At 31.7% G+C, this 27,629-nt stretch overlaps 6 protein-coding genes and 1 long non-coding RNA gene across 16 annotated transcripts; 4 read left to right on the top strand and 3 right to left on the bottom strand.

Annotated features, from left to right (window-relative positions):
- Positions 1 to 147: 147 nt before the first annotated feature.
- On the top strand, positions 148 to 1,758 carry LOC105252549 (60S ribosomal protein L23a). Its single transcript, XM_011259974.3, has 4 exons — positions 148 to 261; positions 731 to 1,029; positions 1,261 to 1,388; positions 1,485 to 1,758. Exons 1-4 carry the CDS (start codon positions 228 to 230, stop codon positions 1,744 to 1,746), a joined length of 723 nt encoding a protein of 240 aa, XP_011258276.1. The 5' UTR covers positions 148 to 227; the 3' UTR covers positions 1,747 to 1,758.
- Positions 1,759 to 1,936: 178 nt separating this feature from the next.
- Positions 1,937 to 6,097, top strand: LOC105252550 (WASH complex subunit 4). 5 transcript variants are annotated; one of them, XM_011259975.3, is made up of 3 exons: positions 1,937 to 2,239; positions 2,342 to 4,618; positions 4,691 to 5,714. In XM_011259975.3, the coding sequence occupies exons 2-3, from the start codon at positions 2,379 to 2,381 to the stop codon at positions 5,712 to 5,714; spliced, it is 3,264 nt and encodes a 1,087-aa protein (XP_011258277.1). In that variant the 5' UTR covers positions 1,937 to 2,239; positions 2,342 to 2,378. The 5 variants fall into 5 exon arrangements, with proteins under 5 accessions (XP_011258277.1, XP_011258278.1, XP_019883503.1 ...); XM_011259976.3 differs by having other exon boundaries at positions 2,331 to 4,618; XM_020027944.2 differs by having other exon boundaries at positions 2,320 to 4,618.
- On the bottom strand, positions 6,074 to 9,545 carry LOC105252552 (CUE domain-containing protein 1). Of its 3 annotated transcripts, none has more exons than XM_011259979.3 (6): positions 9,453 to 9,545; positions 8,548 to 8,592; positions 8,326 to 8,461; positions 7,864 to 8,239; positions 7,671 to 7,754; positions 6,074 to 7,577 (listed from the first exon to the last, which is right to left on the bottom strand). In XM_011259979.3, the coding sequence occupies exons 3-6, from the start codon at positions 8,428 to 8,430 to the stop codon at positions 7,441 to 7,443; spliced, it is 702 nt and encodes a 233-aa protein (XP_011258281.1). In that variant the 5' UTR covers positions 8,431 to 8,461; positions 8,548 to 8,592; positions 9,453 to 9,545; the 3' UTR covers positions 6,074 to 7,440. The 3 variants fall into 3 exon arrangements, with proteins under 3 accessions (XP_011258281.1, XP_011258284.1, XP_011258282.1); XM_011259982.3 differs by having other exon boundaries at positions 8,554 to 8,592; positions 9,453 to 9,540; XM_011259980.3 differs by lacking the exon at positions 9,453 to 9,545 and adding an exon at positions 9,133 to 9,151.
- Positions 9,546 to 9,634: 89 nt separating this feature from the next.
- On the top strand, positions 9,635 to 13,857 carry LOC105252553 (ethanolaminephosphotransferase 1). Its single transcript, XM_011259983.3, has 8 exons — positions 9,635 to 10,264; positions 10,541 to 10,609; positions 10,764 to 10,956; positions 11,255 to 11,517; positions 11,719 to 11,876; positions 12,572 to 12,752; positions 12,831 to 13,007; positions 13,169 to 13,857. Exons 1-8 carry the CDS (start codon positions 10,193 to 10,195, stop codon positions 13,229 to 13,231), a joined length of 1,176 nt encoding a protein of 391 aa, XP_011258285.1. The 5' UTR covers positions 9,635 to 10,192; the 3' UTR covers positions 13,232 to 13,857.
- Positions 13,858 to 14,641: 784 nt separating this feature from the next.
- LOC105252554 (coiled-coil-helix-coiled-coil-helix domain-containing protein 7) lies at positions 14,642 to 15,659 on the bottom strand. Its single transcript, XM_011259984.3, has 3 exons — positions 15,157 to 15,659; positions 14,916 to 15,014; positions 14,642 to 14,857 (listed from the first exon to the last, which is right to left on the bottom strand). Exons 1-3 carry the CDS (start codon positions 15,256 to 15,258, stop codon positions 14,756 to 14,758), a joined length of 303 nt encoding a protein of 100 aa, XP_011258286.1. The 5' UTR covers positions 15,259 to 15,659; the 3' UTR covers positions 14,642 to 14,755.
- Positions 15,660 to 18,190: 2,531 nt separating this feature from the next.
- On the bottom strand, positions 18,191 to 20,498 carry LOC112638550. 4 transcript variants are annotated; one of them, XR_003123080.1, is made up of 5 exons: positions 20,431 to 20,498; positions 19,992 to 20,338; positions 19,624 to 19,844; positions 19,364 to 19,548; positions 18,228 to 18,242 (listed from the first exon to the last, which is right to left on the bottom strand). It is a non-coding gene; the product is annotated as an uncharacterized LOC112638550 (long non-coding RNA). The 4 variants fall into 4 exon arrangements; XR_003123079.1 differs by lacking the exon at positions 18,228 to 18,242 and adding an exon at positions 18,634 to 18,648; XR_003123081.1 differs by lacking the exon at positions 18,228 to 18,242 and adding an exon at positions 18,928 to 18,947.
- A 520-nt stretch (positions 20,499 to 21,018) lies between these two features.
- On the top strand, positions 21,019 to 22,406 carry LOC105259103 (exosome complex component RRP40). Its single transcript, XM_011270847.3, has 2 exons — positions 21,019 to 21,378; positions 21,560 to 22,406. The coding sequence occupies exons 1-2, from the start codon at positions 21,173 to 21,175 to the stop codon at positions 22,077 to 22,079; spliced, it is 726 nt and encodes a 241-aa protein (XP_011269149.1). The 5' UTR covers positions 21,019 to 21,172; the 3' UTR covers positions 22,080 to 22,406.
- The last annotated feature ends 5,223 nt before the right edge of the window (positions 22,407 to 27,629 follow it).

The raw sequence follows: 27,629 nt of genomic DNA, 5'->3' as shown, positions 1-27,629 counted from the left end.
AGTGAAAAATTCAATTCTTTGGTAGAGAAATAAAGCATTCACAAACTTCACCGAGGAAAAATTCTGATCGATAATCGATAGTCGAACTTTGGCAATCTCCATCTTGAAAATTCTCTTTCATCCGTTAACAATTCCGTCCGTCAACAATTAGCGTAGTAATCGGATTGGCGCTGCAAGCGCTTCCGCTTCGCGCTGACGTTCTCTGATTTCACGTTTCTCTTAGCAAAATGGCTCCCAAACCTAAGCCAACGGAAAAAGCAGGTGAAAATAAAATTTACGACATTCATTATTTCGCTCTTTAAACTGAGTACATTTTAGAATAAATAAACTGTAATTAATGTAAATCCGTTATAAAACAATGTTACGTTGTTATTCGAAATTGATTATGTCGAGAACGCGTCTCATGACACCCATGTGGTTGATCGTTCTTTGAATATATATATATATATATATATCTTTATCCATGTGTTTACGATAGGAATATTTGCAGAGAGCTATTTCTCGAAATTTTACATGTCTTTTGAATTATTTACAATGCGATTTTTCGCAATATCATTTATAATATTTATATGCTATGTATCATAACCTAAAATAGGGCAAGAAAAGATGCTTCATTTCTTTATATTTTTAAAAGTGGATATTAGGAATATTTCCTAGAGTATAATAATTACCTTTTTAGTATGCTTTTTCAATTTTATGATTGCAATTATTTCATTATTATAAATAATAGGTAAGCCTGCAGAGAAGAAGACAGAGAAAAAGGCGGAAAAGAAGCCAGCTGCTGCGGCTTCTACTTCTAAAGTGACAAAACCTGCAGCTAAGCCTGCAACAGCGAAGAAACCAGCGGCTGCCAAGCCAGCAAGCGCTGCCAAACCTGCTGCAAGCAAGCCTGCAAGTAAACCTGTCCTCAAGCTTGCCAGTAAACCGTTGATCAGTAAACCGAAGAAGAATGTTCAGGCTACTAAAAAGATTTCAAAGGGTGGAAAATCAGCAGCTCCTCTACAAAAAGCTCTTAAGGCGCAGAAAAAGGTTATTCTTGAAATAAATTTTGCTAAAAATCATCAATTTTTTAAATTTCTCTGTCTCAAACAAGCTATTACTTTTATATATGATGAATTGTAAGTGTGGGAATCTCTTTGAATTTCTGTGAAAATATCTTTTAACACAATACTGAAGAATTCAAGTACATAAGATATATGTGTAATTGCATATGTATTACATATTATTGACACTGACAATTGCATTTATATTTTCATATAGATCTTGAAGGGAGTACATGGATCTAGGGTACGGAAGATTAGAACGTCAGTGCATTTCCACAGACCCAAGACTTTCAGACCACCAAGAAATCCGAAATACCCACGTAAATCTGTGCCAAACAGAAATCGGTGAGAAGAGAGCTTGAATATTCAAATTCTTTTTAAAATACCTAGATTTGTACAGTTTTTTTTAAAAATCTATTGTTATATTCTTGAAACTTTCAGCATGGATGCTTTCAATATAATAAAATTCCCACTCACGACGGAAGCGGCGATGAAGAAGATCGAAGACAACAACACTCTAGTCTTCATCGTGCATACAAGCGCCAACAAATATCACATCAAGGCGTCGATCAAGAAACTTTATGATGTCGATGTAGCAAAGGTGAACACTTTGATGAGGCCGGATGGCAAGAAGAAGGCATATGTGCGTTTGACACGTGACTACGATGCGCTAGACGTCGCCAACAAGATCGGCATCATATAATTTCTATCTCTTTTGTTAAGAAATAAAATAAAATCTGTACTAATAATAGAAAAAAAATATCAGTATGGACATTGATTTATTCACATTGTTTTGCAGTCCTTGTTCGATTATTCTTTTAAGCAACAGAATGAAGATAAAAAAAAATATTTACCTGAATAATAATTCAAAGCACTAATTTTTAAAAAATCTTTCGGATTTGTAAAGTTACCTTAAGGTCAAGTATGTACGTAAAATATATCGACTGTACTCGCGAAAATATTGCCATCTACCGTGAATAGTCGAAATCAACTACTCGTAAATGTTTTGACGTTTACCCCAAACGAGTATACAATGGCAATATAAAAAAAATAGAAGGTGTAGTCATTCTTAAAAATGACAATGAATTTTGTACCGTGTGATAACAAAACAATCTGCAAGATTATTGTTTAAATTCGAATGCATACTAAAATAAATATGTATGAAAAAATATAGATGCATATAATGTGTACGTGATGTGAGTAAATGGTATATGTTAAGTAAATTTTCATACATTATTCAAAAAAAGGTTAATAATATGTAATAAAAAAATCATAGAAGTTTTATAGTTTGTTTCCAGTTGTTGCAGATTATCCAAATCGCATCATTCATTAAAAATGATAGAGGCACCGGTATGGAATTCCAAGAAAGATGAGAGCATCTACAAGGCTGCAGGTGCTATGCATCTGCGAAAATATGGAGAGTTTTTTGAAAATCTGATGGAAAAATCCTGGAGAGGCGATTCCATGTTGGAATATATTATAGAAGGTCCTCTGCGTCTGGTCTACAAAGCAAAGGAAAGCATTAGCATCCTCTCCTTGGTGGAGATGGAAAACAAGGCATTGTCTAAGCTGCTTGCGGCTGTGGCAGGAACATGCAGAGAAATCAGGCTACTGAAAGTCGAAGCTGCTGGTTTCTATACAAAACTTTTTACTCATGGGGAGAGATGCGCAGATGATGATTTCCCTATCACTAATGTGACTAAATTATTATCCGATCTACAGGATTTGTCTATTTTTGCTAATCGGATGTCAACTGTTGTACATTTGACTACACAACAGTTGGCAAGTCTTTCTGGCGCTGTTCACGAGATCTATTTACCCACCTTGATAGAAGGCTTTATAGATTTATTTGTGATATTTATGATTCTCGATGAAATTATTGATGCTCAACCAACAATAGTTGATCAGTGGAAGAAATATAGAATGCATGTACGTTCCGTGATGCATAATCCTTCACAGTTTGGCATCGCCGAGGCAAAGCTAGAAACATTTGATCACCTGCTTAAGGATTTGCAAGAGAAGCTGTTACGAAGAAATATGTTTCTGAAGGCAATTGAGCATGTGATGGATGTGAATAAAGGTTTAGTTATGAGCGAGCAAATTGTCAGCTATTTGAAGAACACAATCACAGATGTGGAAACTAAATCCAATGATTATGCAGCATTGAATAAAAATTGGATAAGAGCCAATGTTGGCATCGTAGTAGTGATAAAGCTGTTTGGCGCTTGCGATAGGAGATTGATCAAGAGAGTACTAGAGACAAATAAGAGGTTCTACGCGGTTACATTGGTGGGAAACGTGATTTGGGTGCCCAGCAGATTCCTCAGTAACATTGTGCCGAAAGAGACTGGCACTGCCGCGAGTCCACAAATAGGCGAAAAGATTTTACAAGCAAGAACACAAAGATTGCCAACTATAGTGAACAATTTGATACATCGAGCAACGACTTGGTGTGTGGAGATGCAGAGTATCCTGACAAGGACAAATCTTCAAGTATCGGATATCGGGCAGAAACGTACGCTGCTGATGGATTTATTAGCTCTCTTATCCCAGATGCGGGAGACAGTCGCATTCGTAACGAATCTTCACGCTTCGTTGTCGAAACCAATGAGTCGCAATACAGTGCAATTTATCTGCAGAATCATAGAATTGCAAAAGTCTCTGCAGACAACATTTTACGCACTCGGGCCAATCGTGGTACAATCACAGGCGCAAGTGTTGCAGTACTTAGCTTATTACATATTAGCTATGCTAGAAACGGCGCGCAAGGGTCTCGTTCAGAAAGACAAAGGCTATAGCAGAGAACGATTGGACGCGCTATCATTGGTAGGACTTGGTATGCGGCTGATAAGCGGTCCGGCGAGCGCAGATAGGCGATTGATAGTGCGTTGCACGCTGGCATGTGCTAGCCAGCTGACTGACACTTTCCGTGAGGAAGATGTGGTAAAGCTGCGGTTTCTGCTGGACAGTTACGATGCCGTAGCTGAGCTGCATGAACTAGTCGATGAGCTCGGTGATTATTCGTTGCTGTTGCATCATCAGAATATGCTGCCCGCCTATCTCTCTTCAGTCGTCGACGGCAATACTGGGGTTTGTCACATTGCTCACCTATTTGCTGCCTTCAATAGCGCTGTGGGCGAGCAGGAATCGGTTGAGCTGAGGGAAAAGCATATCGCGGAGCTCAGAGAAAGCTTGGTAAAAAGTGTGCTGAAGCCGGCCTGCCATGAAATTGAAACCAGTTTACGATTACATGTGCACGCTCATCTCAAACTAGATTCCGCGAATCCCTTCAACATTGGCGCCAAGGACGGTGGTAGAGTAGTGCGCGTTCCGCCGCTGCCTTTAGCCGAAAACATGGTCTGCACCAAGAGATTCGTCGAGCATTATCTAGATGATATGTTTTACAATCTGACAACAGTGGCTCTGCATGATTGGAGAACCTACCGAATGATGCACACGTTGGCTAGTTATAAGATGGGCCTGGACACTGTGCAAGATCATTTGCCGACGCAGACCCTCGAGCAAGGCCTGGACGCTTTGGAAATTATGCGTAACATACACGTGTTTGTTTCCAGGTAGACATAATTATTAATTATTAATTATTATCTAGAAGTATATGCTCATATATTAATTGTCGTTCTGTATAGGTATCTGTACAACCTGAACACACAGACGTTCGTAGAGCACAGCAGTGGTAACAAGCATCTCAATACCATCGGCATCCGACACATCGCCAATTCGATTCGCACTCATGGCACCGGTATCATGAGCACTACGGTGAACTTTGTCTATCAATTCCTGCGCGTTAAGCTGCATACATTCTCACAGTTCCTCTTTGACGAGCACATTAAGTCGCGACTAATGCGCGACATCAGGTTTATCCGGGCACAACGAGAAGCAGGCGCTGTTCCATATACATATGAGCGAGCGGAAAAATTTCAGAAGGGCATCCGAAAATTGGGGATGACTGCGGATGGATTAAGTTATCTAGATCAGTTTCGTCAGTTGATCACGCAGATCGGCAATGCGCTCGGCTACGTGCGGCTGATCCGCTCCGGCGGTCTCCATGCCAGCTCCAATGCAGTATCATTTCTACCCGACATTGAGAAGACATTGCCATTCGAAGCGCTTTGTCGCGGTCTGAATTACAGCATCGAAACGCAAGCAGCGGCCAGAAGACTGGAGGACGATATTGCCGATCTCGTACGCAACTTCACTGAGGGTATCCAATATTTTAAACTACTGGTGGACGTGTTCACGTCAGCATTTCGCGATGCCAAATCTTACCATCTGCAGCAGTTCTACGCTATCGTGCCGCCATTAACGCTCAGTTTCGTAGATAATTCTGTGTCGAATAAAGAAAAGATGTTCAAGAAGAACCAAACTGGCGCGGCCTTTACCGACGATGGCTTTGCCATGGGTATCGCCTACATCAACGCACTACTCGACCAGAACACAGAATTGGACAATTTGCATTGGTTCAAGACAGTGGAACAACACATTGCCCGGCAAAAGTTTGCCGCCGAAAGTAAAGACGATCACGGCGATGAAAAACTCCAGCAAACCAGAGCGCTTACTCTTCAACGTCTAGCTGAGAGAAATGCCGAATTCCAATTATTGTATTATAGTCTTTCTGGTGCTAGGGTTTTTTTCAAACAACCTGACACATAACGCGAGACAGTTGATATTATTTTGATACTTCAATCTTACATTTTATTCTTGAATCTGAATCGATTTCTTGATGTTAAGGGAGAAATAATTGATATAAATTATATTCAATTATAAGGAGATATACACTTAGAACTATTTTTTATTCCTAATTTTATTCCTAATTTTGAGTTTGAACAAAATTTGAAGTAAATATAATGCAGTCTAATCATCTCTTTCGATTTTATATACATATATATAAAATCATAGAGCACATGTTATTGTAAATGACTTAGATTCTTTACAACTACTTTTATAAATATTTTCTACATTCACAATATTGTTACGATATCAGATTCTCGTTGAATAAATAATGGCTAGACTGAGCGACTAGGATTTATTATGCTAAAAAAAAAGTACAATTGCTATTTGCAATGGCAAATAGAATCGAAAGAGTAAGTGAATAAAGGCATTTGTAAGTATTCTTTAATTTAAATTCAATCAAATTCATGAATAATTACTCACCACAATAGTATGTGTACATGTATGTGGTATGTGTGTATGTATGCGCACATGCGTGTATAATTTCTGCAAAAACACTATCGTTAAATTGTATAGTAAATTGTATAGTATAATAGTAGAGTAACTCTACTATTTAATAAATTATATATAGTAATAGAAATTTCTGAAAATGTGATGTATAATATAAATTTTTGAAAATATAAGAAGCCTTCATTCACTACTTTTTAATGTATCAATACCGCATCAGATTTCATTCAGATTTCTTCATTCCTGACAACTGGATTTTTCAAAGAAATCATCTTTATCTGAATTTCGACATTGCATTTTCTAAATTTTTAACGAACTATTCTGTCTATAATAACATTAACGCACTATTGGCGATAAATATAGACATATATATACACAAAATAATCAACTATTTTTCGTAGCTGCACATGTTAAAAAGCAATCGCATTGCGTACTTTGTATACAATAAGAATCTGATTTCTTAATTATCATTTAAAACGCCATTCAAAACGGTAGCTATCACTTTTAAATAAAGTTAAATATTTGCCCAATATTAGCAATAATTTTTTAAAGATTATCATTCGATACATTTTCGAAACTTTCTCATGTCGATTTTTAGACAATTACGCACGATTAAGACACAATAATACAGGTAACCGCAAGCAACATGTATAAAATCACAACAAAATATAAAATCTATTAAAGTAAAATTTGCGTCACAATATCGCAATAAAATATCACATTGAATTTATCAGAATTAAAACAGATCTATATCCTTATATATTAGGAAATACATTAAAATTAATGTATGCTATTCCTCTACGTATATATATACACATTCAATTGTATAACTGCATATTTAACGAGAAATATGGATGTTTTGATAATTTTGTATTGTTTGAAACTTTCTTGATATTCATTTTTTTAAATAAGTCCTCACTAATTCGCTTTTGGATCCTCAGCCTAGCAATTCCATTATCTCTATTCAACTAATTATCTCATCAGCCATCATGTGAACTAAAAACATCACTAATTAAATTATATCTTACAGTAGTACTCTAACATAATTTTCTTTCATCTTGCAAATTACGACATGCTGGATATGCTTGTTTTTGTGACATTTAAATTACACTTAAGCTGTGAATGCCATTAAGTTTACTCTGTCTTCACAATAAAGTACGACAAGAGTATTCCCTGTAGACTTATAGGTACAGATGTTTCTTTAAGATTGAGGTTTGGATGACTCTTCTGGATCCAAGAGATCGTCACAGGAAGCTGTCGGTGGCAATAATTGCCTGCCACCGCGTTTCTTACTGCGAGTGAATACTTTTGTAAGTTGTGCGAATTTACGTCGAGATACTGTAAGAATGTTCATTATTAAAAAGAGGGAAATAACAGATAAATTGTATGACACAGTTCTTAATTTTAATTATTTCTTAAATGGTTGCTTACATTTGCCCATATTTTTCAGTCTTTCCTTAAATAGATCCTCATCATCATGACCAGTTTGACCACCGTATTTTTCAAGCTTCGAATCTACAAAAGAAAAAGAAGATATTTTCTTACAAGTATTGTCATTGGTAGACATTTTGGATACATAATTCTCCTGATTATATTATCATCTTGTAAATCTTTAATTCTTTACCATGTTCCAATGTGGATAGAAAATCTTCGTTCCAACGAAGTTCTGCCATGAATTCTTCATTCTGCAGAAACATAGCAATTCTCTCATCTTCCAGCATAGAATTCTCTTGCGAGTATGTTGAGTCAACACCATCATCTGACATTTGCTGGGGTAGTCTTAGAAACGTATCCGGCAATGGTCCCAACAATGGTGGCTGCCACTTATGTATAGTTTTTAACGATTTGCTAGAGTCTTTCCTAGGTGATTTTATGGTGCTTGGCAGTTCTTCCTTTTGTTCTAATTCACTCCTGATCTTTTCATTCTCATTGTCAGTACTCATGGTGAGCAATTGATCGATCGTAGTATCCACAGCTCCTTGATTGGATCTTAGCACAGCCTGGCAAATGATACAACGATACAATATTCAAATTCAATATGGTCTGCATTAATGATACTATTATATTTATGAATTCGATATTTTACCTCTATCACATCGTCGTCCATTTGCGGGAACATATTTTTAAAGTCAGCCATCGCCTGGTAAAATTCCAGCGTGGTCTGTTGCTGCTGCTCTGTTGCAGAGGCCATGGTGAAATTGTTGACGGAGAGATTAATGAAACTGTGAATGCGATAATTTGAGAATAAATCATCAACGGGAATAAACTTTTACACAAATACTAAACACACATATGTATATAAACGTACAAACACCTGCTGATAATCTTCAGGAAATGACAGCGCTACCCATGCCTGCGAATACCGGTTTATGTTATTACGTCGTTCTGCTCTTTAGTATTAATCGTCATAATTAGCATAGTGTTATCTTATCTTCTCGAATGGTTAATTGGTCAATTATAAATACGTGTAATACATTCAGAATACGAAATTCACTGTCAATTTACACAATTCTGTCATTTTATATACTGTTATGCCGAAGGATCAAAAAATTGTCAACTATCGAAATCTGTGCTTGCCATAGACGTGGAAAATACATAGACGACACAAACTACCGCAGGTAGAAGTTTAGAAATAGAAATAAAAGTTTGCAGTTTTGTTCCTCTTTCGAGGATAATTATACATCTAATTTATAATTACGTTATATTCGAAAAATGTCAACACTATTTCAAGGTATCGAGAAAAATGCGTTTATAATTTGACATATCCATGTGTCTGACACATATATATAATTTATATAATTAAAAATATAATTAAACTCATAGAGCAAATCCTCTAATCATCTCAGAATAGATTTCCCGTCTATGTATTTTATGTCTATGATGCTCACATCACCTTCGGCTCGATTCACTGACTTCGCGACGAAGATTTCGTAAAAAAAAAAAGGATAAATGGTGTTCTATTGTGCACAATGTTGGCAGCAACTAATTGACCCTTTCGTTCAGAAATAAACACACGGGCTCGAAATTCAAACGTGAAATTAATTGTAACTTTTTTTTTCATTTTTACGCAATATTTATCTATATCCTTATTTTAATTCATACAATTATTCATATATATATATCAATGCTTGTTAAATAATACTCGCGTATTTTCACTCGTATATTATAGAAAAATTACGAGTGTACAAATATAATCAGGTGTTACGTACTCACCTGTGTCATTCAAGGTAAAAATGCATGCGGCATAATTTTTTATTCCGCTATAATAACTCTCGTGTGTCTGCGTGTGCGTGCGTGCGTGTTTCACACACGGCGATAAAACAATTGTGCTGCCGCCTGTCCGTGGGTACGATTCAGCAGGATGCGTCCGCGCGTCTCGATCGTTGAAACAGAAAGGCGAGCGCGTGGGCGATCCGGGGCCGGGGGATGATCCGATGATCAGCCGGTGCCTCTTTCTCTATACGTGAGACGCGTCGCGCATGCATTGCGGTGTATGCGGTTGTGGCCTGTGGCCTGTGGTCGACGAGCCGGAGCCGGGATATCATCCGATATGCCTGCGTATACGTAATGCACGCGTAATTTATAATTTTATTGCATACATCACGCCTCTCGTGTCGCGCGAGGTCCCGATTCACGACGCGAAGGCGCAGTGAGTTGTAATCTTTGTGATTGAGTGAGTGAAAATTAGATCGGAATCCGGTGTTTAGGAAAAAGTGTGCGTGAGATAAAATTCTCTCAACTTTTCCACGATGAATTCACGTAACGATAGACGATTTTACGGACGGTACAAATAAAGGAAACAAATAAACAAAGGGAATATTCATACGAGAAAATCGGAATTCCTCGCGCGTCTGCTTGTAGAACAATATTTTGCGTAAATGTGCGGTGATTAACGATCGTAGGGTGAACGTTGGAGATTTTATTGGGTGGTTCGATTCTTGAGATTCTAGAAAATGTATCGTAAATTCAAGTGCGAGGTGGAATATCTCACCGAGGAACATCTTACGGGGTTTGAGACCTATAAAGTAAGTGTTTGATTTAAATATTTAATAATTATCAATATCAAATTATATACCATATGATACATATAATTACATACATATATATATATATATTTTTTTTTTATATAATCTATTATATATATATATATATATATATATGTATATATAAATTTTATATGGTAATATATAAAAAATATTAAAAAATATATAAATAATATAAGAAAATTTTTATTTGATTGACTTAATATATACAATGCTTGATTATTTTTGTGTTACTTATTTCAAATATTCTGATTACAGTATAGCTCCTTGGATACAAGCCCCCTAAGTGTATACGTTATGCATCCTTTTTGGAACAAAGTAGTAGAGGTATGATTTCTATGCTTTAGTAGTAAAATAATTATTAATACAGTAATAACAATTATAATTTAATCTATATATAGGAAAATATATATTTTGTTGTTTAGTATGTTGTATAGTATAATATTTATTACAAATACTAATTGTGTGTCTTCTTTTATAGTATTGCCCAAAGTGGATTGCTCCAAATGTACTAACCTTCTCTGGATTCCTCTTTACTGTGTTGAATTTTATGTTATTTGCGTATTATGACTACTACTTTTATGCATCCAGCGATGACAAGCCAGAATACCCTCCAATATCACGATGGATCTTTGCCATAGCTGCTTTTAACATTTTTATGGCATATACGCTTGGTACGTGTATTTAGAATTGTTATACAATTTATACATTAACATATAATTATATTGATTATAATTGTTAGCAATATGAAGAATTTAAATTAATATAAGAGATTAGTAAATTTATATATATTTATTTTTCATGTTTGAAATAAATATGAACAAATGTAAACTTGAATAAAATGCACATAAATTTAAATAAAATTAGAAAATTTCATAGATATTTTACAACACATACAAAACATTACGTAGATATTTTATATAGATATTTAACAATAATTTAAAATGCTCATTGATTATTATTATATTTTAGATGGAATAGATGGAAAGCAGGCAAGACGTACACAAACTTCTGGTCCTTTAGGAGAATTATTCGATCATGGTTTAGACAGTTGGTCTGCTATATTGATTACTGTGTGTATGTATTCAGTTTTCGGCAGAACGGATCACAGTGTCTCGCCGTTACGAATGTACTTTATATTGTGGAATATATTTATTAATTTTTATCTGAGTCACTGGGAGAAATATAACACAGGCGTACTATTTCTTCCTTGGGGATATGATGCTTCCATGCTAGTAAGTTTATTTAAGTCGTAGTGCGTGTATGTTTATGTGCATGTTTATCTTGGATTTTTAAGATTATAATAATGAATACGTAAACAATTTCATAAAATTAATATATGTATAAATATATAAATATATATATAGCAATTATGATCTTGTTGATTAACAATTTCATTAAATGAAGATTTATATCTATCTTTGTCAATTTTATAGGCAACTATCATAGTATTTATGCTTACCAGCATAGGTGGACATGAAGCTTGGAAATTTGAATTGCCAGGTGGTGTATCAGCAGGAATGATGTTTGAAATGCTGTTTTATGTTAGTGCACTTGTGTCCAACTTGCCAGTTGTTCTTTGGAATATATACAAGTAAGTATGCATCTACTTATTCTAGTAAATTTTATTGTAAAATTATTAAATCCATATTTAAAAAATTTATTAAAATTCATAATAGAATTATATTATCAAATAGTTTCTTTCTCGATAAGATTTATCAAAATATTTATCAGTTAAATATATAAATAATGATAAATATTAATAATTGTAAATTTTTTTATTCTTGTGTAATTGTAAGTATATAGGCTGTGTTCCAAAATTCACTGCCAGTACTGAAAATCTATAGTGTACGTCATGTAAATTATAGATTTTCAGTACTGGCAGTGAATTTTGGAACGCAGCCATAATTATATATAATCTATCATCGACTTTATATTTTTATCCATTTAGAGGAAAATTCTTTCCAATGTCTTTCCTAAAAAAATATTTACAATAACTTTGTTTATTATATAGAAAATATTTAAAAAAATTTATAATAATTTTATTTATCAGCATACAAACATGAAATTTGCACATAAATCAATATAATAATATTATGTTTTCAATATATATATGTTGCATCAATAATATATATAGCGTGCAATTGCAAAACATAAGATTAATTGCAGCTATATATATTCTAGAATATATAGCTGCAATTAATCTTATCTTTCGCAATTACACGCTATATGTATATATTATTGATGCAATATACATGCTACTTTGACATATACATCTTTCTTTTATAGGTCATATAGAGATAAGACTGGCAAAATGCGGACATTTCCAGAGGCCATAAGGCCATTAGTGCCTTTGATTTTGCTTTTTGCAATTTCTACAATCTGGATAATACATTCTCCAAGTAATGTTCTAGAAAAAGATCCAAGGATAATATATTTTGCCATTGGCACTATTTTTTCCAATATATGTGTAAGATTCGATTAACACATGTAATTTAAAAAAATGATTTTGATCAACGTTATTAATTTCAATGGTTTAATGTTGTAGTGTCGATTAATCGTATCACAGATGAGTAATACTAGATGTGAAGTATTACCATGGATACTTTTGCCAGTCGCAGTAGCCGCTATTTTCTCATTTATGTTACCTAGCATAGATTTAGGATCTATGTATCTAGTTTCCATAGTAGCTTTGTTGGCACACATTCATTATGGTGCTTGCGTGGTAAGTTTAATGATATAACTATTCTTTTATAATTATAATTTATAAAATACTTGTATATATATCTAATAATATAATCTATATATATCTAATAATATAATTTATGTATTTTTTTATATGTTCACACAAAGCAATTTATTTACATCATATTGTCAATTTTTCAGGTTCGTCAAATGTGCCGTCACTTTCGGATTCAGACGTTCTCTATAAAAAATCATTCCGAATGACTACTTGTCGACGATACATGTTAAAAACGAAGGCATTATGAGGTAAAAAAAAAAAGTCATTAAAACCAGCGCAAAAAAAAGCAAACAAGGAGAAGAGATCTGACATACACACAATATACAAACTTGTTATTAGAATTAATCACTAGAAGTTAATTATCATGACAAAACACTTATTGAAAAAACAAAGAATTCTTAGAATCATGTCCTTCACGCGAAATACAATTATACAAAGCGCTACTCAGAGATGCAAAAATTGTGATAATTTTATTTTGTTTTACACATCTAACATAATCGTACCTATCGAGTTCTTTGCTTATTTCTATGCTGAAATTCTCTAAATCAGTTCTATATTATTTTACTGTGATATATTTAATTATCCACATATTATTTCTTTGATTCTGTGAAAGAACAATGGTTTATCTATAAACATCATATATTAAATGATCAGGCTTATATATATTTATATGTGTGTACAAATAATTTTTCTTTGAATGCTATTAACTTTATCAAGCGTTGAATTAAAAATGTATACCTTTTCGTTTTTAACACGTATCGTCCCTCGGATATTATTCTTCAATTTACTAATAATGTTTTTCCTCTTTTCCTCTTCTTTTTTAATAATGTTTTTCCTCTTTTCCTCTTCTTTTTTAATAATGTTTTTCCTCTTTTCCTCTTCTAATTTTTCTTTCTTTCTCGCTTTCTTTTTAATATTTAAAAATTGTATAAAATGTCATCAATTCATTCATATATGTTTTAATAGTAGAATAATAGGCGATTTTTGGCGATAGTTTGGTACATGTACCAAGGTTGTTTTTAGTAGAGGCGGAGCTTATTCTGGTACATAACATCTTGTACCTTGCTTTATTTTTGATGGTATCAACCAGATACCAAAACTAGTCGCGCCTCTACCACAAACTACCAAACGCACGAAAATGTTCTAGTAGAATCTAATATACTTTGATTGATATATCACAGTCACACCAAAAATCGCCTAATGTATATGTAATAATACACAAGTCATATTTATATAGTACAAGTCAATATGTATGATAAAGGATCAGAGTGTATTATTGTCTACATATTTGAATGTAAATTTATGTTAAAATTTGTACAATTTATAATTATTACATCATATGATTTCTATGTGAAACTACAACTCAAAATTGATATTCAAATGTAATGTCTATAAAAAATTTGTTTTTATTTTAAAACGAAAATTTTTTTATTACATATGTAGATACATTAAAGTAACATGTTTAAAAAAAAATATGTAAAATAAAATCATTAAAATAATGGAAAAAATTTAAAGTAGTAAGATTCTTATTTGACATATATTAATTTTTTTTATGAGTTTACATGTTTACATTTATTACATTTTTATTATGAGTTTACAGAGCTTACATATATTACATTTTATTAGAGACTATATACATGCTATATTACAATGTAATATTGCAAAACATTGGAAAAACTTAATATGAAATAAAAGATATTTTTACAAAATAAAATAGTATACATTTATCGCTATCTAGAGTTTAGAAACTCTGCTTTTATCTTTTTGCGTTCTTCTAAAGGTGGCATATATGGCTTAATACCTTTTGATTTGCGTTCAGATTGTACTTTAGCCTGGACAGAAAATATATATTTAGGAAAAAGATACATATTACATTGGAAGAAAACTTACCCAAAATTGTTTGCAGTTTTTATAATTCTTAAAATATACTTCACATGCTTGACGTTCTTTCTGATTTGAATCAAGACATTTTAAGGATAAAAGATGCTCCTAAAAAAAATATAGACAAATTACATTAATATAACTTCTTTTAAGTGTATCTCCTATACTCTTTTTTTATATCTCCAAAGATTCCTGAACAAAAATGATTTACTTTCGCATAATGTCTAACAATTATAAATCATTTAAATACCTTGTAACAAGGATTGTATAATTCTTGGTTACGATGCAATGGATGTTTTTTCACAGGATTTACTTGTTCTGGAACGTTGTCCGAGTCTTTCTGTATACTCATTTTGTTTACTCATTTATTCAATGAGAAAATAATTATATACATATGTATATATATTTAATTTTTCACACACACTTCATTTCAATTTTTCACACTTGACACTTTAAGAAAGAGCGAGAAAGAAAAAAAAATTACAAGTGCAGAAAGTACAGGTGCAACAGAAGAAAAACACACAGGGTTAAGTTAGGATTTTCATGTATTATCATATAGTGTTTTTGAGTGGTCGGGTTCAATCGTTTCGGGATAGTTTACTAGATGTCATTGACCAATCACAGCCATTTTCTGAAGAATGTAACTATATATTCCAATCAAAACCGACCATTTTTAAACGCCAATAGAAATATTCCTGCACCTATGAATGTCTAGTAATTTTCATCTCATTGAAAATAGACCTTAAGGTGCAATTTCATTGACGCTAGAAACCAGCGGCAAATTAAAATCACTAGACTTTCTTGGCCGGTATTCATAGTCCGATCTTATATTTAAGATCGTCTTAAGTCTGGTCCGAGGTTGACTTAAGACTTCCTTCAACCAATCAAATAGCTGCGTAGCATTTCAAGCTCGAACTTAAGACGATCTCAAATATAAGATCGGACTATGAATACCGGCCTTTAGATTTGGCGTCAATAAAATAAAGTTCAAACAGTTTCAACTTTTTCAATGTGTAAAGCGGCCTTTTCAATGACGCTACTTTTTAGCGTCAATGAAATTGCACCTTAACAGTTGGCAGCCCTACGAGATAGGCTGTGCAGCACTGCGCGTATATAAAATAAATTTGAAATCGCTTCTAGCCTAACCATCTTCACGCGATCGACTTTATTTGAATTGCACGGCATCGCATCAAATTATGATGCGGCGCCGATTTGTTCGAACGTAATTCGGGACATCGCGATGCTGTATAAGCGTCGAATGAGCACGAATTGTCACGCAAATATGATAAATCACATCTACTCACCGTTCACCGGCTGTTCCACAGGCCGCTCCACTCGTTCGCCTCGGGACGTCTCATTCCGATCTTGATGCACACGATATCATCAACGCGAACGCGCGACACTTTATTCGGCACTCCCGATATTCGCTCGCATCCGATAATCATCATCAAGGGCGCAAATAATGCGACGCAACTTCGCTCCATCTTCGCGATGACGCCATCATTGAATGTCGTCAAAAATCGCTGTCGCGCGTTTCCATCGACACACTATAAAAATCGCGCGATCATTCTTCGACACTTTCGACGCTCGTTCACTCGTGATATTCGTTTAAAAACGGTTAAAAGACACGAAAAATGCGGACGTACGACGATCCGTGTAACTGCGTATGACTCCAAGTCACGTATGACGCGTATGACGTAGCTATGACGCGTATGACGTAGCAGTCACGCGCCAACATGGCGGCCGAACCAGTGCGCACTGGTTCGGCCGCCATGTTGGCGCGTGACGTCACTGCGACGTCATACGTGTCATACGTGACTCGGAGTCATACGCAGTTACACGGATCGTCGTACGTCCGCATTTTTCGTGTCTTTTAACCGTTTTTAAACGAATATCACGAGTGAACGAGCGTCGAAAGTGTCGAAGAATGATCGCGCGATTTTTATAGTGTGTCGATGGAAACGCGCGACAGCGATTTTTGACGACATTCAATGATGGCGTCATCGCGAAGATGGAGCGAAGTTGCGTCGCATTATTTGCGCCCTTGATGATGATTATCGGATGCGAGCGAATATCGGGAGTGCCGAATAAAGTGTCGCGCGTTCGCGTTGATGATATCGTGTGCATCAAGATCGGAATGAGACGTCCCGAGGCGAACGAGTGGAGCGGCCTGTGGAACAGCCGGTGAACGGTGAGTAGATGTGATTTATCATATTTGCGTGACAATTCGTGCTCATTCGATGCTTATACAGCATCGCGATGTCCCGAATTACATTCGAACAAATCGGCGCCGCATCATAATTCGATGCGATGCCGTGCAATTCAAATAAAGTCGATCGCGTGAAGATAGTTAGGCTAGAAGCGATTTCAAATTTATTTTATATACGCGCAGTGCTGCACAGCCTATCTCGTAGGGCTGCCAACTGTTAAACGATAAATTTTTTCGATCTAACCTAACCTAACCTCTCAGTGCTTTGGATGTCGAATGTAAACGCAAGCGTATGCTGCCTGGATTTTATCATGCTTTCAAAAATAATATTTAATTATTTCATTAATGTATTACATTTTATTACGTAGTATATTAATCGTATGAAATATGCAGTTTTACACATTTTAATGAGAAGCATATAATATAATTGGTTAGGTTAGATTAAATTAAAACAAGCTGCTGTGATTCATTTAACGTAATAGGATTAATTTGACGAATGTGCAGCTGTTGAAGTTACATGATATTTGTTGACACATTTTTAAAGTAATCATGAGTGTCTTATCTCATCTTGATTATATGAAATTAAAATATAAAATATTTATGTATTCCACATTAACGTTATTCATTACAAGTACTATATTACTTTTCTTATATCTCAATCATATTTCATCGATGAAGCTTTTCATATGTCACAGACAATATGATACTGTGTATGGAATTTTACACAGGTAATACATGGCACAAAAATAATTTGTTCTCAAGTATTGTGTGCATTTCTCAAAAATAAATCAAATTAAATTATTTTAAGTAGGATCCAAAAATCACTACATGCCAGGATCGTATCTTATTATAACTGCGATATTATCACTTTTTAATATGTGTGCGCAGTATTATATACATAAAATATATAAATTTATTTGAAACGTATGGAAATCTTTATCTTATTTATAATATTTATGATATAAAAGAAAATTGCAACTCTAATGAAACAGATCGGTGGAATAATTGATTGATACTTATCCTGGTCTACAATATTTATCCTTTTTTCATCATTAGATTTTTGGTGCTTTTTTTATTATACAGATGTTATCTGTAAATATAGTACTTGTAATGTTGCTTCTGTATCACTGTAAGCACACAAAGTGATAGCATTTGCAGGTAATTATATTATACTTATATATCATAAGAAAGAGAAAATAAAATTAAAGTTGAATACTGAATGTGCTCTAAAGTAAATCTCATCCAAATAAATAAATGCATAAATGTGCGCCCCACATTCCTCATGAAAAAAATACATAATATTAATTATGTATTATTATTTTTAGATTTTTATTCTTTTAAATTCTGTAGATGCACTTTTCATTTCTCTTCTCTTTCTTTCCAACTACTAAATATAGATCTATCATTTTTAATATAGATCTGTCATTTTTAGTGTACATTATTGCAGTAAGTGGAATAAAGAGCAAATCTTTTGGCGCATTTAAAATGTACAGGAAAGTTTTATCTGATGCGTTTTTTTCAATAGAAAAATATCTGAAAAAAATGCATACGTCTTTTTTAATCTTAGTCTTTCTAAATAAAAATTAGAATAATAAATTTGCAAAATAATTTGCTTTAATATATTTTTATTGCAAACATATGAAGCAAAGTGCTCAAGGTGCATCACTATGAAAACATCGATAGAATAAAAAATAGATCGCATACAAAAAAATTAAAATATTTACATTACATATTTGATATTTCTGCAAATATTTCCATTATTTTGAGATTGATTTGTTTCATGATATATTGCAATAATTAAAGTATGATTTCTGATATAATCTGTCATGAGACTGCAGAGAAAGCCAGCTTTAATTCTTTATTTTGTTCAATATTTTTAATAATGTAATAATTAAATTAAAGTTCTATGAAAATATGCTTGAAATACTAAATAAAAAAGATTGTTTCTTATGTACAACCTTATAGTTTAAGTAAACAAAAAATTATTGTTAATAATATACATATATAAATTGATAATTAAATAAAACAATTAATTAATTAATCGACACAATCCACGTTTTTTTTTAGCTTTATGTGTAACATATATATATATATATATATATATATATATATATATATATGTGTGTGTGTGTGTGTGTGTGTGTGTGTGTGTGTGTGTGTATATATATTTTTATAAATAAAAAATATTTCTTTCTAATATAAATTAAATAAAAAGTATAATATGCCTTTAAATACTTTATATACATACCTGTTGTAATAAACCAATAAAGAATGCTTTTACATTCCTCCTTGTACTTTGGCATACATATCCTTTATACCAATTATCTCGCAACACGCTTTTATCGCATGATGACAAACAAGCCCATTATCCTTCATGAATTTTCTTTACAAATATTTTTATATTCTCAAACTGTGTAAAGAAATCATGTAACACTGAAAAATACAAAGTGATATTAAAAGAGAAGAAATAAATTTTATATTATATAGTATTGACAATTATTTTCTTACCAGTGTATTCCTTATATGTAGGAATATACATTAGTCTTTGACCAGCCTTATTTTTAACCGTCTTTAGGGATGCTTTGGCTTTTGATAACGCAAATCTAGCTAATCCATTTCCATTTCCAGTTACTATAAATGAACTGATTCTAGTCTTACGTGCTAAATTACCGATCATACAAGTTATCATTTTGTTTTCCAAAATCCAGGTTTCAAAACTTTCAATGTATCTACAGAAAACAAAGATATTAATTATATAAGATTCTAATATTTAGAACTGAAACATCAAAAAAAAATTGAAAATAGACATCGTATCACATGATTTTTGTATGTGTGTGATTTAACCATTATAATCCAATAATAGCATAAATATTAACCTTTTCCAATAAGATCTGATTCAATGCTTCTGCCATCCATTGTAACACTCGTCCAACCACATTCCAATGGGGATAATTTTATTTGCATCGGTCTGGTCTGACTTTGTGGTAATTCCATAAGTTTTTGCTTTCTTTCAAGATTTACAAGCAGTTTTTGCTGTTGAATTAATTCTTTTCCTCTAAACACAGGAGTGTTTAAACCAGGAAATTGTATCGGAATTTTTCCCATGCCAATAATTTGCTCCTTATTTAGGAGCTTTCTCTTTTCACTACTCTTCTTGCTCTATCTCTGTGTCTTCCTGCATTACTGATACTTGTCACACCCTTTCATAATTCATCTTCAGGTCCTATAGAACAAAAGCACAGTGAAATACAAATTATTTTCTACTGTAAATATAAACTATTATCAAAATGCTATATCCATAAAAGTTCTACTTACTATTCGCAAAAAATATAGAGTTTCTCACATTATTTAATAAAGTGACTATTTTTAATAAATGTGAATGACTGACAAGCAATAAATTAAACAATATTAAATAATAATATACCTGAAAAAAATTTCATAATTTTATTGGAGTTAAATTGATAAATTAATTTTAAATACACATTATATGTTAATTACATATAATGATTTAGAGACAATGATATATTTCATTTGCGTTACCATTGTTTATAGATTGAACATTTTTTATCAAATTATTTACAACTCTAAATATGTAGCATACGACAAGCCATTTTTAAAATCTATAAAACAAACAACAAAGTTATTCATAGTTTTCACTCTTTTTTGTCATAGTCTGCTTTTAGGCGATATTAAAGTCACTAGATTAACAAAGTATCCGGCTTTAGGTTATCCCTGAAAGGATGATGCGTCCTCTATAAACATAAAAATATGAACTTAAGGTGCAATTTCATTGACGCTAAAAAGTAGCGTCAACCATTGGTTGAACAAAGAAGCAACTACTTAATTCTTTGTTCAACCAATGGTTGACGCTAATTTTTAGCGTCAATGAAATTGCACCTTTCGACGCACATGGCGTTTTGTAAAATTTTGAAAGAAAATAAGGGTGTCAGCGTTGGCCAGTCCAAGGAAGAAGAAGAAGAAGAAAAAGAATCTATATATTTTATCATTTGAATAATAATAAAAAAAAGGTAAAAAATTTTTCCTGAAATTTCTCGAAATGGAGGTTAGCGTGGGTGATGTAGTGATGCCAGGTGACAGTTTGAAAGATATCAAATCGACCAAAAAGGAAGGAAAGAATGAAAGGGAGAACGTGATCCTGGGACCCGGACTGCGCCGCGAAGGCGACAAAGTATACGTTTGTAAAGCGGGTATTCTGAAAAGACGTGACCCGGCTGTGTATTATGTGGACAGCTATCAAAAACGGTATGAAAGCATCATCGCGTTTTACCTTTTGTATGTTTTCACGACTTCTGCATTATATTTTCCTATTATTATATTTTATGCATTATATTTTCCTATCTTTTGTTTTGTATGAATCAGAGAACGATAACATTTTAATTCGCAGTATGCAAGTTTATCTTCATCAAATACTTTTAACACGCAGATACATTCCCAGTCGAGGTGAAAATGTGGTCGGTATAGTGACGCAGAAAAGTGGCGATATTTACAAGGTAGACGTTGGTGCCAGCGAACAAGCGACGCTCTCTTACTTGGCCTTCGAGGGCGCGACGAAAAAGAACCGGCCTGATCTGCAGGTCGGCGATGTGATATACGCCAAGATGCTGGTTGCCAGCAAAGATATGGAGCCTGAATTGGTATGTGTGGATTCTCAGGGCAAGGAAAACGAACTCGGTGTACTCAGCTCGGACGGCATGGTGTTCACTTGTTCGCTGAGCCTCGTGAGGAAATTACTCAATCCCGAGTGTCCGTTGTTCAGGATACTCGGTAGGAATCAAGCATATGAACTCGCTGCTGGAATGAATGGCAGGATATGGATCAAAGCGCGGTCGGTCCAAGAGACAATAGCCGCGGCGAATGCTATTTTGGCCGCCGAGTACACGGTGGCTAGTGAAATGCAAAAACTTTGTGCTAGAATCGAGAAAACGTTGCTTCTGGTAACATAATTTCAGCTCAATAGGAATAGACTCTTGATTATGAGGTAAAAAGTGATTATCTATAAGAGTGAAGTAATATATTAGACCCGATGAGATCATTATTTTTATATAAGAATAAGAAATATAAAAAAAGTAATAAGATTAAAATAAGATTTACACCTTATATACAATTTTTCAATTTTAAAATGTATAAATAAACTTTAAAGCCAACTCTGTTTAACATGCACAGAATAATGATCACTCACTATTATCAATGATGATTACATTTATTGTATCAATATCTGTAATGAATTTTGTAAATAAATCTGGAAGTTTCCTTATAATCGATATTTTATATAAGACTATTATAGCATGACAACCACTGTGACAACCATCCTGTGATAGTATTTTAAAACTATAGATACAATTATCACTACAAAATATCATTGTACGGATGCACATCGCGACGGAAATATGAATGCTTGTAATGTAAATTCTTGAATTCTTGAAGTATCAGCACAAAATGATATAATTGATAATCGCATTTGACAGTTAAGAGTAGGAATAAAAGAAATTCATTCAATAAAGGAAATCCATTATTTAATTTCGCTCTAACAAAAAAGGAACGATGATTTTCGACATTCAATCATTATACTAGTAATCGCAAACTGTATCGATATATAAAGTGCAGAGCGTTTATGATAAATTTCATTATATTTTTTCACTGATATGTGCCTAAAATGTAATAATGCTCTTCTTTGATCGAGAGAGCCGACTATATAGGATGTCTGGAAAATCGCCCGCAGTACTTCGAAGTGATTCGGGTCTCAAAAAGAAAAAGAAAACTATAACATAAATCCAGAAATAAGTCATTTCCGAGTTATAGTCACTTTTATGTTAAAAAAATCGTCATTTGTAGTCCACTTGGCATTTTTTATAAATTTTAAATTTAAATTTTTAAATTCGAATTTTTAAGTTTAAATTTAAAATTTAAATTTTTAAATTTAAATTTAAAATTCAAATTTAAAAATTTAAATTAAAAAATTTGAATTTTAAATTTGAATTTTTAAATTTAAATTTTTGAATTTGAATTTAAATTTAAATTTTTAAATTTGAATTTAAATTTTTAAATTTGAATTTAAATTTAAATTTAAAAATTTAAATTTAAAATTCAAATTTTTAAATTTAAATTTTTAAATTTGAATTTAAATTTAAATTTAAAAATTCAAATTTAAAAATTTAAATTTAAATTTAAAAATTTGAATTTTAAATTTAAATTTTTAAATTTAAATTTAAATTTTTAAATTTGAATTTAAATTTTAAATTTAAATTTTTAAATTATATAAAATTCAAATTTTTGAATTTAAATTTTTAAATTTAAATTTAAAATTCAAATTTAAAAATTTAAATTAAAAAATTTGAATTTTTAAATTTAAATTTTTGAATTTAAATTTAAATTTTTAAATTTGAATTTAAATTTTTAAATTTGAATTTAAATTTTAAATTTAAAATTTTAAATTATTTAAAATTCAAATTTTTGAATTTAAATTTTTAAATTTGGATTAAAGAATTTTAAATTTAAAAAAAATTCAAAGAGGGATGTCAAGAGGACTATAAATAACGATTTTTTAAATATAAACGTAGCTATAACTCGGAAACGACTTATTTCCAAATCTAAGTTTATATAGCTTTTTTTCCTTCTTTTTAGGTCTCGATGTATTGCGGGCGATTTTCCGGATATCCTTTATATACATAGTCTATCTAGTGATTTGCACTCAAACACAACCTTTACTCTCTCTCTAGAAAATGATATTCAAAGAGCAAAATGTCTAATCCAAATACGTTTTTGCTTAATCAAAATTACATAAAAATCTTTGTACTTGATGGAATGTATTCATTGTCATTGCTTTTTAATTAAACATATGCGCGAGAAAATCATTCGCAAAATAATCTACAAAATTTTCAGAAATGTTTTAAAAAAAAAATTAATAGAGTGATACACAAAATTATTATCTTTTTTGCTCTTTAAATAATTTTATATACATATAGTGTATTTAAAAGACGTTTATATATTCAACGATTTTCTACTTCTTGTCATTGCACAGGAAATACTTTAGCGCCAATAAGTAACAACTTATTATTAAATATACATATTTACTCATTGACAGTTAAATAATATAACTCATTGACAGTTAAATAATATAATACAGAAAAAGGAAAAAAAGAGAAACAATAATAATATAGTGCATATCGAATATATGTAACGCAATAAAGCATATAAGTATACGCAACAAAGAAATAAAAAAATCTAGCATAAAATCTAACAAAACAACAGTATCGATAACAACAGAAATACATTTATTAAAGCTAAACTATTATTTTTGGTCGCATTTATGGCCCCTACCCTTTATCTCGTACACAGCACTGTTTAAAAAAAATATCTAAATACGCTATCTAAGAGGATTTACATCATGGCATGTTCAGAGTCGAATTTTCCTTCATGTGTCACAGATTTGAGAAAATTCAAAATTCTTAGAATGCAAAGCAAGCGAATTAAGAAAAAGATTTCTTTAGAAAATAAGAAAAACTGTGACACATACAAGAAAAAGAATAAAATGTTAAAGTTCCGAAACTTTAAATAGAGAATTATAATTATAAAGTTTTTATAAATCAAATAAGTATACTAATTACAATTACAATTAAGATTATAACATTATAATAATTGTGACTTTTACTAGAATTAATCAGAATTACCTGAATATAATTATAATTCTTTCCTTTTCATTGTATATTCGACATTAAAATACCGACCCTGGATATGATTTATTACACATTAATTATTTAACAAATCACCGATAATCAAGTCAAATTATAGGAGTTTTGCGATGTTATATGCCGTAATACATCATTCTTTTTCTCTTTGCCGCTACTCTCAGTATTTAATGAATAAAATTGATTTTAATGAATAAAATTATCGCGCCAGCGGTATCAAATATAACAAATGTAATCTTCATAAAAAGAAAAGCGAAAAAGTTTGCGAATTAAACCAAAAAACATTCAGAATATCAGAAACATTAATATCTATACTATGGAAACTATTGGTATATTCTGTATATTATGGAAGAAGCCCTAGCATTTCTTTTTTCTTTCTTGTAAAAACCACACACGTATGTTCATCGCACATTGGGATGTAATTAGGCAGGCAAATATGTATGTTTGGGGACGATACATGGTGGCATTACTAGCAACCATAAACACACTATTCTATGGCATTGTGCTTAATACATATGTGTGTGTATATATGTATATGTATATAAACACACACGTTTCGTCAAGGAGTGCGATAATTATCGAGGTATATCGAAGGGATAATTATATCTAACGATAGTGATAACGATTGCAAGTTTTTGTGCACACACATCTATCGCAGTGATACTGATATATAAAAGCGGTGTAATATTAGTACGCAGGTGAACGATCGGAAAAGAAAGGCGAGAAGTGTTCTTCTCAGATAAAAATGAAAACTGCGATGATTCGACGGATTTACAATAGTTGAGAAAAAAAAGAAATTTAAGGTAAGACATCGATAAAATATTAAACAGAGAGCGAATAGAGATTGATTTGGAAGATAAAAATCTTAAAACAATATTTTCTTGTTTTAAGATTTGAGAAACAAGAATCTAGTTTTAAAGCTTTGGAAGAATTTTGTTCTCTTATTTCTAAAAAAAGTTTTATAAATGTTCAGATTTTTAGAATTTACTCTCAATTTTTACCCGATATTAATCATTAAAATCCAAGATATAAAAATATGTATATGTATCTAAGAAAAATTTGTGTGTCTATAACAATAAGAATATATTATATATCCAAATATCATGGTGTCATGGTGATTCAATGATAGTAGATTAGTCAAATAATATTAAATAAATTTCTTAAAATATTTAATAATAAATGTAATAAAATAATATACGAAATTTAAAATAATAGACTAAAAAAATTAATTACAATATTAAATAAAATATTTAAATATAATTCATGTTTTTTTAATATTTTCTTCAATGTCTTATCTTAAAAAACTGCCAAATTGCATCTACAAATTATTACAGTTTGTTAGATTATCATTGTTTATGATATGAATGTAAAATATCTGCCATTATTACTGTATGTACACGTTTACACTCGTAATTATGAAATTTCGTAACAACGCATCAACTCTAAATTTTATCATTCAAATATTTTCTTCTACATCATATGATTTCTACTTCACGCATTTTTACTCGTGTTACCTACATTTATTAAATAAGCGCGATTTTTCTTTTTTATTTTCCTTAATCGTAGAAAGGAATAGAAAATATATTTCCTATATATAAATATATATATGACGGTATAAAGCGTTAATTAGTATATGTAAATTCTTCTCATTCAAAATACTATTAGTATATTTTATTACAATGATAAAACTTTAGCGCACAAACGCGTTTCTCTTGTGTGCTAAAAATAATTTTCATTATACGAGTATTTTGTATTCGTGTAGATATGCTGGTTTCCCTCCACACAGTACAATGGCAGAAATTCCATGACGCACAATGCTTTTTAAAATTTGTTATTTCGTAAAATCCTTATACCAATATTTAGTATGTAGTAATTATAAGAATAATTTGTATATATTGGATTATACTATTGCACAAAAGATCATTTTGTCTTTAAAAAGCAAAACAGCTTTTTTAATAGTTTTGCTATAGGCATCCGGTATATTTATCTATATCTTTAGCTATGATAAAAAAATAAGAAGTTACGTGCGTAAAATTTCTAATATTCAAAACTCTGAAGAGTCGCATTAAATTAGACGATGCGCTTTGCATATGTCAAATTAAATTTATAATAATCACTTGATAGTAATCAATTGAATTCTAATATAATTAATCCTATACAAAAGATGATTTTTTAAAATATTTATTTCATTAATCATAATTATTATCATGTTTTATGTCACATTTATAAATATCCAAATCTTTTAGAACTATTAGAAAAGTTACATTATAATGAATTTTTGATTAATTCATCACATATATTTTTATTAAGTAATTCAAGTTTTATGATGTTCTAAACAAAAGTAATACGACTCTTCCGGCAAATAAAAAAGGAATACGCTACACAAGTAACTTTTCGTGAGCGAGATTTGTCAATCAGCAAAGCGAGACATGGTATCGCGGCATAGAATCATCATCTATATCTTAATATATAGATAAATATTATCATCAAGTTTCAGCATAATTATAATGTATATAAAAAATTGTCTTTTCTTACGTCTAAAGTTGCATGATGCTTCGGTTATATAAATATATTATTATGTATATTATATATATACGTATTTTCACATATTATTATAGACTTATTATTATTATTATTATTATTATTATTATTATTATTATATTATTGTATTATTTTTCTTATATATACCTCTATATACCATTCACAACACAGAGTGCATAGTACGAAGCTGAAATCGATCCGCTTACTCTTGTCACAATTTGTTTTATACATATATATATATGCACGCATATATGTATATTTATAAGA

This window comes from Camponotus floridanus, unplaced genomic scaffold (genome assembly GCF_003227725.1).
Source record: "Camponotus floridanus strain SB8 unplaced genomic scaffold, Cflo_v7.5 scaffold102, whole genome shotgun sequence".
Taxonomy (NCBI): domain Eukaryota; kingdom Metazoa; phylum Arthropoda; class Insecta; order Hymenoptera; family Formicidae; genus Camponotus; species Camponotus floridanus.
This window is presented reverse-complemented; position numbering and strand designations above follow the sequence as displayed.